This window comes from Saccopteryx bilineata, chromosome 5 (genome assembly GCF_036850765.1).
Source record: "Saccopteryx bilineata isolate mSacBil1 chromosome 5, mSacBil1_pri_phased_curated, whole genome shotgun sequence".
Taxonomy (NCBI): Eukaryota; Metazoa; Chordata; class Mammalia; order Chiroptera; family Emballonuridae; genus Saccopteryx; species Saccopteryx bilineata.
In genome coordinates, this window is record NC_089494.1 from 265,398,731 (window position 1) to 265,410,466 (window position 11,736).

General features: G+C 57.0%; 2 protein-coding genes across 4 annotated transcripts in view; one reads left to right on the forward strand and one right to left on the reverse strand.

Annotated features, from left to right (window-relative positions):
• Positions 1–5,081, forward strand: part of LETM1 (leucine zipper and EF-hand containing transmembrane protein 1) — a 43,637-nt gene extending 38,556 nt beyond the window's left edge. For 2 of the 3 annotated variants that reach the window (XM_066232937.1, XM_066232935.1), the window contains exons 11-14: positions 481–615; positions 2,505–2,695; positions 3,624–3,762; positions 4,384–5,081. In XM_066232937.1, the coding sequence (XP_066089034.1) occupies positions 481–615; positions 2,505–2,695; positions 3,624–3,762; positions 4,384–4,533 (615 nt within the window). In that variant the 3' untranslated portion in view covers positions 4,534–5,081. The remainder of the gene's footprint in view (positions 1–480; positions 616–2,504; positions 2,696–3,623; positions 3,763–4,383) is intronic. The other variant, XM_066232936.1, reaches the window with a different exon arrangement.
• A 4,669-nt stretch (positions 5,082–9,750) lies between these two features.
• Positions 9,751–10,787, reverse strand: LOC136306682 (uncharacterized). The gene is made up of 2 exons (XM_066233108.1): positions 10,739–10,787; positions 9,751–10,322 (listed from the first exon to the last, which is right to left on the reverse strand). The coding sequence occupies exons 1-2, from the start codon at positions 10,785–10,787 to the stop codon at positions 9,751–9,753; spliced, it is 621 nt and encodes a 206-aa protein (XP_066089205.1).
• Positions 10,788–11,736: the final 949 nt, after the last annotated feature.

The following is an 11,736-nucleotide window of genomic DNA, read 5'->3' on the forward strand; positions in this document are numbered from 1 at the left end:
GTTCCCCAAGTTCCTCTAATATTTACATGGAAATTCAAAGGATCTAGAACAGCCCAGACAGTGATGAGCCAATTTGGTGTCTGCACTGGACGGGAGACTACCCGCAGCTAAGGGACACACACGGGTATCTTGACGTCAGGGAGTGAGAGAAGGCGGACGAAATTCTTTTTGTGTAAAACTCCAGCATGACTACCTTAAAAAAAACAACTCCAGCATGACTAGTCTTGAGACAAGGCAAGTCAGGGTAGGAGGGAGGGGTCACAGGGCACAAGGAAGCATTGGGTAACAGATACTTTTCTCTTGGGTGGTGACAGTCTCACGAGTGTCTACGTGTCAGATGCACCCACAGGGGCACTCCTGTAGGGAAGAGCGAGGACGGGTCCTGTACAGGCTGCCTGAGACCCTGCCACATGCTGTGACCAGGATGCGCACTGGATGATTCCCCTTCACCTGGGTGTTTCCTCTTTGTTTCCTCCCCAGGAAGAGGAAATAACCAAGGAGGAAATCGACATCCTCAGTGACGCCTGTTCAAAACTGAAGGAGCAGAAGTCCTCCTTGACGAAGGAGAAGGAGGAGCTGGAGCTGCTGAAGGGAGACGTGCAGGACTACAGCGAGGTGTGGGGCGGGGCGTGGGCTGGGGGTGGGGCTATGGGCGTGGGGCGGGGCCTATGGACAGGGAGTGGTTGTGGGCGGGGCTGTGGCATGGGCACGGTGGGGTTTGCTCCTGAGGCAGTGGTGGTTTCCACCAGACCAATGGTCTCCAATTATACTGCCATCAAATATTTGATAAGCAAAAGAGTTGAGTATAACACCCAACGGTATTTGGAGAGAGAAAAGTGGATTCTGAGTAAGTTTCATTCAGTGATTCTGCCAGCCAGTGAAGCTGGTCACTTTTTCCTGGAAGCTGGCCGTTGGCTCTGCAGATGCCAAGCTTATGTTCTTATTTCTGAACACGTGAAGGTATGAGGTGAAGAATCTGGTCAGTAGATAAGTGAAACCTTTTCGCTCCTCATTTCCCAAAAAAGACTTCTTTTCTCTAGTAGTGTTTACTGATTTTTTTAACCCTTTGAGTAGTACGAACATTCATGTACATCCTTGTGCCTCTTGTGCATCCAGAGTATGATGATTTATTTTAAAAATGTGTAAGGCAACATTAAACAAAAGCAAACGTATGTTCTTCTTGTTCCCATAAATGGGTTATCAAACAAACATGATTTTAAGTTAATAAAACTGTAACTAATTTCGTTTTGGGGGGGAAAACACCACTCCTGGGTATCAACGACCATGAAAAAAACTCCACAACTCAAAGGATTGAGGAAAACAAGTCTTTTTTACTTATCAGTATTATTTCCTAACCTGTGTTGGAGAACTGTGTTTTTACAGCTCTATTGGGAAAAAATGACTAATTTTAAAATTGGTAAAAGTAATTTGCCATTTTTTAAAACTCTCCTGGCAGCCCTCATGCTCTTGGGTTCTGTCAGAAATCTGGGGTGGGCCTGACCTGTGGTGGTGCAGTGGATAAAGCGTCGACCTGGAAATGCTGAGGTCGCCGGTTTGAAACCCTGGACTTGCCTGGTCAAGGCACATATGGAAGTTGATGCTTCCAGCTCCTCTCCCTTCTCTCTCTCTGTTTCTCTCTCTCCTTCTCTCTCTTCTCTCTAAAAATGAATAAATAAAATGTTAAAAAAAAATTTTTTAAATCTGGGGTGTATCCTAGAATCTATGTAAACAATTAATTAAATTTTAAAAAAGTTAAAAAATTAATAAAAGCATGCTTAGATTTTGAAAAAGAAATCTGGGGTGTATCATAAACAACCTTTCCTGCCCCCTCCCCACCCCCCCCCACCCCGTCCTGCCCGCTCTGCCCCTGGGAAGGGCTGGCGTGGGGTTTAAGAAGACGCTACCATCCTTGGTTCTGTCATCCAGGTATTTCCTCTTTCAGCAGAGAGGAGGGAAGTGGAGGTTCGGTGCACTGTTCCTCTGCTGCAGACAAGGTGGAGTTTGCAGAGGCCAGAGCCCTCTGTGTGCTGGATGCTGACAGCACGGCGCTGCCCCGGGGCGGCGGCAGCCTCTGCTCTGCGCACAGGCCGCGGTGCGTCCCCTTTGGGAGGCTGACAGCACGGCGCTGCCCCGGGGCGGCGGCAGCCTCTGCTCTGCGCACAGGCCGCGGTGCGTCCCCTTCGGGATGCTGACAGCACGGCGCTGCCCCGGGGCGGCGGCAGCCTCTGCTCTGCGCACAGGCCGCGGTGCGTCCCCTTTGGGAGGCTGACAGCACGGCGCTGCCCCGGGGCGGCGGCAGCCTCTGCTCTGCGCACAGGCCGCGGTGCGTCCCCTTTGGGAGGCTGGCAGCACGGCGCTGCCCCGGGGCGGCGGCAGCCTCTGCTCTGCGCACAGGCCGCGGTGCGTCCCCTTAGGGATGCTGGTCTGGGTGAATCACTTTACAGGATAAACGTTAATGTAAGTTTTTTTAAGACAGCCTTTTTATGAAAATATGATTTCATTAGGACTTGCAAGAGATTAAGAAGGAGCTTTCAAAGACTGGCAAAGAGATGGAGGTGGAGGAGTCCAAAGCCAGCAAGAGGCTGACGAAGAGGGTGCAGCAGATGATCGGGCAGATCGACGGGCTGCTCGCGCAGCTGGAGGCAGACCAGCAGGCCGGCAAGCTGGACCCGGCTGCCCCCAGCTTGCCCACAGGGTGAGTGCGGGTGCCAACGCCAGGGCCGAGGACAGGACGGCCCAGCACCACTGACTCCAGAGTGTTTGCAGCCTCGGTGCCCAACTGTCCCTGCCCTTTGACCCAGCGGTTCCAGCCAGAAACCCAGCCTCATGTCAGTCTCCCTTCTCCATGAGCCTCCCTGGTAGTGCTCTGTCCTCCCCCTGTGTGCCCGCATGGCGCCACGGCCCCTCAGCCACCTGTCCACCACAGCCCACCCTCCCTCCAGGCTGCTGGTCTGCTCACAGCGACTCTGGATGCCATGCCTGTCCCCTCTCCCCCTGTACTTCCCCACCCTCCCTCCAAGCTGCTGGTCTGCTCACAGCGACTCCGGATGCCATGCCTGTCCCCTCTCCCCCTGTACTTCCCACCCTCCCTCCAGGCTGCTGGTCTGCTCACAGCGACTCTGGATGCCATGCCTGTCCCCTCTCCCCCTGTACTTCCCACCCTCCCTCCAGGCTGCTGGTCTGCTCACAGCGACTCTGGATGCCATGCCTGTCCCCTCTCCCCCTGTACTTCCCACCCTCCAGCTCAGCTGCACTCGGCCCCGTCTTCTTGACCCCCCTGCACACACAGGCACTCAGTAATGATGTCCAGAATAAAACTGCCCCACCAGGTGGTGGTAGCTGACCCTTGGCACCCCCAGGACCATGCTCGGTGCTGTCCTTAGTTTGGAGGACGCCCCCAGATGAGGTCAGCGCCCCCCCCCTGGGTTGACCTGCTGTGCTCTGTGAGCCTACCTGCCCTCACTGGTCAGAAGGCTGACCCCAGCGCACACAGACCTGAGGAGCACCCCCCAGGGAGCACGGAGCTTCAGGGAGGACTGTTTCTGTGTCCCAGCTGGCTGGGCATCCCCGTAGGGAGGGGCAGGCTGGCCTAGGAGCCACTTGCATGCTCTTCTCCCCACCAGGGAGACTGTTATCAGCGTCACCGAGCTCATCAGCGCCATGAAGCAGATCAAGGACATTCCAGAAAACAAGCTCAAGAGCCTAGTGTCGGCACTGGACGAGAACAAGGACGGCAAGATCAACATTGACGACCTTTTCAAGGTGGGTGTGGGGTCCTGGCCAGGGTTACTGGCCAGGTGTCAGGCTGAGCAGACCCCTGGGGAAGAGGTGTGCCAGGCAGTCCTAGGAGTCGGGTGTGGGGAGCCTCCTGAGGCCTGGGAGGTGTCCCCAGGGGTGCCACTCGGGTCCCTGGTACTGGAGGTGGGGCAGCCCAGGAGTCCTGGAGAGGGAGCCCACCTCCGTGAGGAAGGCCATGCTCTGACCTTTCTGAGACGGGTGCTTTTACATGTGGTCCTGACAGCTTCCAGTCTGCCCAGCCAGCTACAAGAACATGGGCCAACTTGCTCCGAGTGGGCGGGTGCTTTTTGGAGGCTGGGTGGCGGGTGTCAAGTCCATGCCACTGCCCCTTCCCTGCCACCCGCCTTGGTGTGGACAGCAGCCCTATGTCTGCGCCCAGCACACCTTGCACTCTGGCCAGGGCAGGCCCCCAGCCCTGATAGGGACATATGCCTGTAGCCTGGGGCTTGGAGCCTGTTGCCTGGGGGTGGGGGTCTGGTACTCTGAGGACCAGGGCAGTGAAGGATCCCACAGGTCCCTGGTGGGACAGTGGAGCCATCTCATCCTAAACCTTCCCTGAGTCCCTGTCCTTCCCTGTGTGCGTAGGTGATCGAGCTGGTGGACAAAGAGGACGTTCACATCTCTACCAGCCAGGTGGCCGAGATCGTGGCGACACTGGAGAAAGAGGAGAAGGTGGAGGAGAAGGAGAAGGCCAAGGAGAAGGCCGAGAAGGAGGCCGCTGAGGTGAAGGGGTAGTCGCCGCCTCCCGACGCGAGGTGATGCTTAGTGACACGTCTGATGTTTTGTCTGGAATAAATCAGAAACTTCCATCATAAAGTAATTTTTAATTTTCATCATTCCATGAAGAGTCAGTCGGTCTGGCATCCCGAGCCCCCCAGGGAGTCGTGTCTGCGTCCGGCCGACACAATCGGGCCTGCGCCTTGGCGGTGTCCGGGAGGAGAGAGGACCAGCGCATGGACTCCCAGCAGGCCCCCCGCTCAGGGGAAGACTCTGGTCTGCGGACTTAGGTGCCTGGGCGTGGGTGTCAGTGGAGTCGATGGTGCACCTTTCCAGGCCCCGTGTGACCGCTCCGTGGCCTCCGCAGGACCCCGCTGTGGCGGAGCGTCCGTGTGTCATGGCCTTCCTGTTCTGTGTGTCAACCCTTTCTTGATTTACCTTTGATTTTCACTTAATTCTTTAACCAACTAATAAGTACAGAATTGTCCCCCACCAGCGTCGGCCTGACCGCGCTGAGCCCCGATGTAAAGCGTGGCATGTGTCACTAATGAAGCCCTGGAAACGGAGCATTTGAGTGATTATTGTGCTGCTGTGGCTCTGAGCGTGTTTCCTGATGCGGTTGTTGGCGCCTTGTGGGCCCTGGGTGATCAGAGCAGGCATCCCTGCATGCGTCCAGCAGTGGCCCTGGCCCTGGGACCACGGGACGTCACCTGTTCAGTGCTGCAGCACCGGGCCTGCGTGTGCTCACAACTCCTCCCTGGCCTAGCCCCTCCAGGAGGAGCAGGCTGGTGGCCACACCTGGTCCTGTGCTGCGTTACCCCCTGGTGCCGGCCGTAGGCTCTGTGTACAGTCCTGTGTCTAGTGGTCTCAGTACCTGGCCCTCCGGCCTGTGCATGGGGTGGGCAGAGCCAGGTGTGCTGTGGCCTCAACTTTGTCTGACTCACCCTGCAAAGGCCAAATGTTCTTTTAGAGGAATCCAGACATAGAAATTGGAAGACAGGAGTAGATTGGTCAGATTAGCTAAAAAGAGAGGGGGAGGACTCCAAAGTGATAGCTTCTACTTGAAAATTTTCCTGTGCTACTGAAGCAGACACTTGACACAACATAGGAATAAAATTTATTTATTTATTTTTTTTTTTTCATTTTTCCGAAGCTGGAAACGGGGAGGCAGTCAGACAGACTCCCGCATGCGCCCGACCGGGATCCACCCGGCACGCCCACCAGGGGGCGATGCTCTGCCCCTCTGGGGCATCGCTCTGTTGCATCCAGAGCCATTCTAGCGCCTGAGGCAGAGGCCACAGAGCCATCCTCAGTGCCCAGGCAATCTTTGCTCCAGTGGAGCCTCGGCTGTGGGAGGGGAAGAGAGACAGAGAGGAAGGAGAGGGGGAGGTGTGGAGAAGCAGATGGGTGCTTCTCCTGTGTGCCCTGGCCGAGAATCGAACCCGGGACTCCTGCACGCCAGGCCGACGCTCTACCGCTGAGCCAACCAGCCAGGGCCGGAATAAAATTTTTTACTCTCAGATCTAAACCTTTGTATTGTACAGTGACAGCTGGGTTCTAAAGTTTGTTTTTTTAGTTGTTTGAGCAGTACACGCTGGAGGCTTCAAGTTGTATTATGAGTTGTCTCGTGTTCTCGAGGCTGGTGTTCAGCTATAAAGCACGCTTGTCTGTGAGCTTGGCCACTGTGTCTGTAGGTGGTGGTCTTTCTGGGGCCCTGTCGGCTGCACCCGGCTCCTGTCCCCGTCCTCGCTGCCCTGCCGGGTGCCCTGCATTCCCCTTTGCAGCCATCTCGCTCTGGAACCACCCTTCCAGGTTGTCCGCAACTTCGAAAAGAAACAGCTCACGCCAGTTCTCAGGGCTTCGTGCGCAAGCTGCTAGCGGGAGCCATTTAGTTTCTGCGGGCAGTGGTCTATGACATCCCCTTCTGTTTGTGTTTGCTTTTTTTTTTTCTTTGTATTTTTCTGAAGTGAGAATCAGGGAGGCAGAGAGACAGACTCCCCCATGTGCCCGACCGGGATGCACCCAGCATGCCCACCAGGGGGTGATGTTCTGCCCACTGGACATTGCTTTTTTGCAACCAGAGCCATTCCAGCGCCTGAGGCAGAGGCCATGGAGCCATCCTCAGCGCCCGGGCCATCTTTGCTCCAATGGAGCCTTGGCTGCGGGAGGGGAAGAGAGAGACAGAGAGGAAGGAGAGGGGGAGGGGTGGAGAAGCAGATGGGCGCTTCTCCTGTGTGCCCTGGCCGGGAATCGAACCTGGGACTTCCACACGCTCACTGAAGCTCTATGGCTGAGCCAACCGGCCAGGGCTGTGTTTGCTTTTACTCTCCCGAGCTCATTGCAGCTGAAGTTCTTGTGCAGGGGTAGCAGATGGTGGGTCTAGAAGCCAGTCTCGCGGACCAGGTGTGGAAGAGGCGGCTGTGTGTGAACTGTCCGCGCGCTCTGCCTCCTGCCCTGTCGGGAGTCCGTGTCGGACTGTGACACGCACATTCAGCCCTGGCCCCCTTCCCCGGCCTTTTTGAGCAGAGGTTCCGGCAGGTGGCACCTGGGCTCTGCAGTCACTTTGCAGCATCAGAATCATTGTGGAGGGCCTGACCTGTGGTGGCACAGTGGATAAAGTGTCGACCTGGGAACACTGAGGTCGCTGGTTCAAGACCCTGGGCTTGCCTGGCCAAGGCACATATAAGAGTTGATGCTTTCTGCTCCTCTCCCTTCTCTCTCTCTCTCTCTCTGTCTCTAAAAAAAAAAAACAAAAACTGAATAAAGTTAAAAATAAAGTATTAACAACAACAAAAAAAAGAATCATTGCGGAGGACCTCCAGGCAGTGGTTCTCACAGCAGGCCTGGGCCCGACAGTGTAACCCACTGGACCCTGGGCACTTGCTGTTTCCATGTGTCCTTCAGGGTCCCTGGGTTTACACGTCTGAGCATCTTTTTTTAGAAATAATGTTTTTATTGAAATACCGAATTGATGTTCCTGTAACAGCTCAGTAAGATTTTCAAACGAGGTGACACGGGAAGAGAGGTGGACAGTGTCACAGAGCACAGCGGTTGCAGGCCTGCCTTTGTGACGGCTGTGTGGCCCAGGGCCTGGTCTGCCTTGTGCCTGAAGGGGTTGGCGAGTGGGCCAGGGGTTTGGGCAAGCTCTGCCTTGGGTGCCCCCCTTGTTGTGCAACAGTGTACCCAGTCTGGTCCCTGTGCTGGCGAGACACCTTCCTGGCGTATGGAGAGGGTTGAATAAAGCATTATCTTGATGATCTGTTGCCACATGATGATTATTTGTCCAGGTTGGTGAGGTGGTCATTGCCTCACAGGCTTGTTTTCACCCACCCCTCAGGTGATGCCTTGGACTTGGGGGTCACCCAGGAGAGCACAGTTCTTTTTCGAAAAACAAGCACCCTGGACAGAGAGATGGTGCTGACCAGAGGCGTGACCGCCTGGGGGAGTCCTGGAGGCGGCCAGGCTCATCTCACCACCACTGTTCCCCAAGTAGCCTGAGCGCTGTGGGCAGGGGTGCCGCCCCCAGGTGGAGAACTGGCCCCGCAGAGGCCCCCGTAGCAGTCAGGACAGGGGAAGTGGTCTCCTCCACCCTCCCCACCCCAAGATGTGCAGCCTGGCTCAAGCGGCCTCATGCCTGCACTGGCATCAGGCTCCTTGGGCAGCCATGTGGGATACTTCCGACCTGGCGGAATCCTAGCACCCTGCCTGAGGGCTGCCCTCCCTCGCCAGGCACCCAGACCCGTCATGCTGCTGACCATGTGTTCACTGTGGGTCTGTCCTCTGGAGAGGCATTGTGAGAGCATGTGGGCAGGTGGGACCCGAGCTGGACCACATTGGGTATGGCAGGACATTAGGCCTGAGCTGGACCCCATTTCTCCACTGGAGCCACATGAATTCACAATTCAGAAAGCCACATAAAGGCATTGGGGCTCTGGGCATGCTGATCATGGGTCATCAGGGATCACTTGCTTCGATGAGGCTGCAGTTTGGGGGGTACAGCAGCCAGCCTGAAGGGACACACCTGGCCAAAGCCAGCATGGAACAAGTGTCAAAAACAGCAGAGAGGCCCTGGCTGGTTGGCTCAGTGATAGAGCGTCAACCCCGTGTGTGGATGTCCTGAGTCCAATTCCAGGTCAGGGCACACAGGAGAAGTGCCCATCTGCTTCTCCACCCTTCCCCCTATGGCTTCTCTCTCTCTCTCCTCCTTCTGCAGCCATGGCTCGTTTGGAGGGAGTTGGCCCTGGGTGCTGAGAATGGCTCTATGGTGTCCGCCTCAGGCGCTAAGAAGAGCTTGGTTGCTAAGCAACAGAGCAAGGCCCCCCAGTGGGCTTGCCAGGGTGGTCTCTCTGCCTCCCCTCCTCTCACTAAAAAAAAAAAAAAGCAAAGAGCCCTTATCAGTTAGCTCGGTTAGGAGGTTAGGAACATCCACCGGAAACACCAAGGTTGTGGATTTGATCCCTAGTCAGGGCATAACCAATGAGTGCACGGCTGAGTGGAACAACAAATGAATGCTTCCCTTCCCCCTCCCTTCTCTCCTTTCCTCTCTCTGCTCTATAAATCAATAAAAATTAAACCCTGGCCAGATAACTATGTTGGTTAGAGCATCGTCCTGGACCACGGAGGTTGTCGGTTTGATTCCTTGGTTAGGGCACATACAGGAACATCTCGATGTTTCTGTCTCTCTCTCCCGGCCTTTCTCTCAAAAACAACAAAGACAGCGGGGAGAACTGATTGTAAACCAAAGACCGTAGCCAGTTTCCTACTGTAAAACTCGGAAATTAAAAGGAGTTAAGTATTGCCCTGTCTTCTCAGAAGGAAATCAGTCCACGAGGCAGCTCCGTGCAGAAATCTCAGCTGATGGGGCAGGGGAGCCGGTCCCGCCCACCCTGCCCTGCAGCCCGCTGCGCGCTGGTCTAGGGGCGGTTTGGGGGCAGGAGCTGGCGTGAGGGCGAAGGCCTCGCGTCAGGCACTGCCCTTTTCCCAGAAGAGCCACCGGCTTGTGCAGGAGACACAGGGCATCCCCGCAAGTGCCGGGAGAGGGAGGGAGGGAGAGAGAGGGTGGGCCGCCGCTGCTCCAGACCCGACGCTAAGGGGAGGCAGCTGGTGGCATCCTGATTTAAAACATTCTCAACTGCGGAGGGCAATTGGGGACAGACGTTCAACTTGCAGGTTTACGTGTGGAAGCCACCTGAAGCCTCCTGAAGGCCACTCAGGCCAGAGGCCAGGTGAGCCCTCTTAGGCAGTGAGGGGAAGGGCGAGGGCGGGCCGCGGAGAAGGAGCCAGACAGGTAGGGCAGGCTGAGGGCAGTTGCTGGGGGCGGAGCCTCTGGAGGAGGTGGGGCCTGGCAGGCGAGGGGCGGGGTTGTGGAGGTGGAGCTGGGAAGGTGGGGCGGGTGAGGGGGTTCGCTGGGGGCGGAGCCTCAGGAGGAGGTGGTGCCTGGCAGGTGAGGGGCGGGGCCGCAGAGCCAGACTGATAGGGCAGGGTGAGGGCGACCACTGGGGGCGGAGCCTCTGGAGGTGGGGCCTGGCAGGTGAGGGTCAGGGTCGTGGAGGTGGGGCCGGGAAGGTGGGGCGGGGTGAAGGGGACAACTGAAGGCGGGGCCTCTGAAGGAGGTGGGGCTTGGCTGGTAAGGGGCGGGGCCGAGGAGCCAGACTGATAGGGCGGGGTGAGGAGGGTCACTGGGGGCGGAGCCTCGGGAGGTGGGGACTGGCAGGTAACAGGCGGGGCCGCGGAGGAGCCAGACTGGGGTGGACCCAGGACGGTAGCGCAGGGTGAGGGGGTGGAGCCTCGGGAGGGTGGGGCGGAGCCTGAACGGTAGGGCGGGGCGAGGCCTCAGGAGGAGGTGGGGCCGCGGAGGTGGAGCCGGCTTGGTGGGAACAGAGTAAGCTGGGAGGACCCAGCAGCCTGTGCCCGCCTGTCCTGTGTCCCGAGCGGGCGGTGAGGACGCAGTCCGGCTGACGCTAGAGGGCGTCCCTGCTTCGCCATCGGCTCGCTTCCTAGCTCAGGCACTCGGCCTCCCTCACCATCCAGACACGTCGCCGCGAATCTCCAGTGCACTGGACACAAATATGGGGTCTCTAGCAGGTTGGGGGTTGAGGGTCGGGGCTTTGGGACACAATGCCAGAGTGCTTCCCTGAGTGGGGTCAAAGTATTGGACCACCCCTGGCACCTGGAACCAAGATAGATGCGTTGCACACAGCAAAAAGGGCAGTAACTTTCTTACAAGAGTAAAAGTTCACCCAGTCCAGGGGCTCCCCCGATGCGTCCCTCATGATAGCGAGATGTGAGGAGGGACAGGAAGGAAGGATACCGGGTTACAACGCAGGGGTGAGTCTGGGCCAACCAGACCTGGGTCATGCCGAGTTCCAGGATCTGTGAAGTCTGTCTGCATGCTGCCTGCCCCCAGTTCACCCTAGGCTTCCCACGTGACCTTGGCACTGCAGCCTCCTGCAGAAGCCTTCCTAGACTTATTCCCCATCACTGCCATGTGGTACCACGCTGTGTCCTCTCCTGCCCAAAGTCACAGGACTTTTTTTTTTTTTTTGGTGGCAGAGACAGTGTTAGAGAGAGGGACAGATAGGGACAGACAGGAAGGGAGAGAGATGAGAAACATCAATTCCTTATTGCGGCTCCTTAGTTGTTCATGGATTTCTCATATGTGCCTTTAATGGAGGTGGGGAGGGCGGCTACAGCAGACTGAGTGACCCCTTGATCGAGCCAGTGACCCTGGGCTCAAGCTGGCAACCTCAGGGTTTCGAACCTGGGTCCTCCACATCCCAGTCTGATGCTCTATCCACTGCGCCACCACCTGGTCAGGCTCCAAGTCATAGGACTTGGGGAGTGCAGGAGCACAGGTGGAACCCAAGGAGTGGGCACCATTCCTGAGGGTGGTGGGCAGGAAGCCAGCCAGGAGCAGAAGTGTTGCCACCAGCACAGACAGCAGTCTCCCAGTCTGGCTGCATCAGGGCACTAGGGGAAAACTGCTTACATGTGGCTCCTTGTGGGCCCCACCTAGAAACCTCCCCCTGCCCAGCTGACTGGGTGAGCAGACGCCAGGGGTTGGGGTGAGAAGGGGAGGGGGCCTCAGAACCAGATGCAGGTGTCTAGATGCCCTTGGTGGTCTTGCTGCCATCTCAAATGCATCCCCTGCCATTGGGGACCTAAGACCTCGGTAGCGAAAACCATCGCTGACACTGAGGTACTTCCCTGCCAAGTGTTAGG

What these genes read in the sequence shown, in the direction of transcription:
- LOC136306682 (XM_066233108.1), bottom strand. Translation starts at nt 10,787, where the DNA reads ATGAGGGACGCATCGGGGGAGCCCCTGGACTGGGTGAACTTTTACTCT. An exon ending in CTGGGTGAACTTTTACTCTT is followed by an intron (nt 10,323 to 10,738) that starts GTAAGAAAGTTA and finishes CCTACCGTTCAG; the next exon opens with GCTCCGCCCCACCCTCCCGA.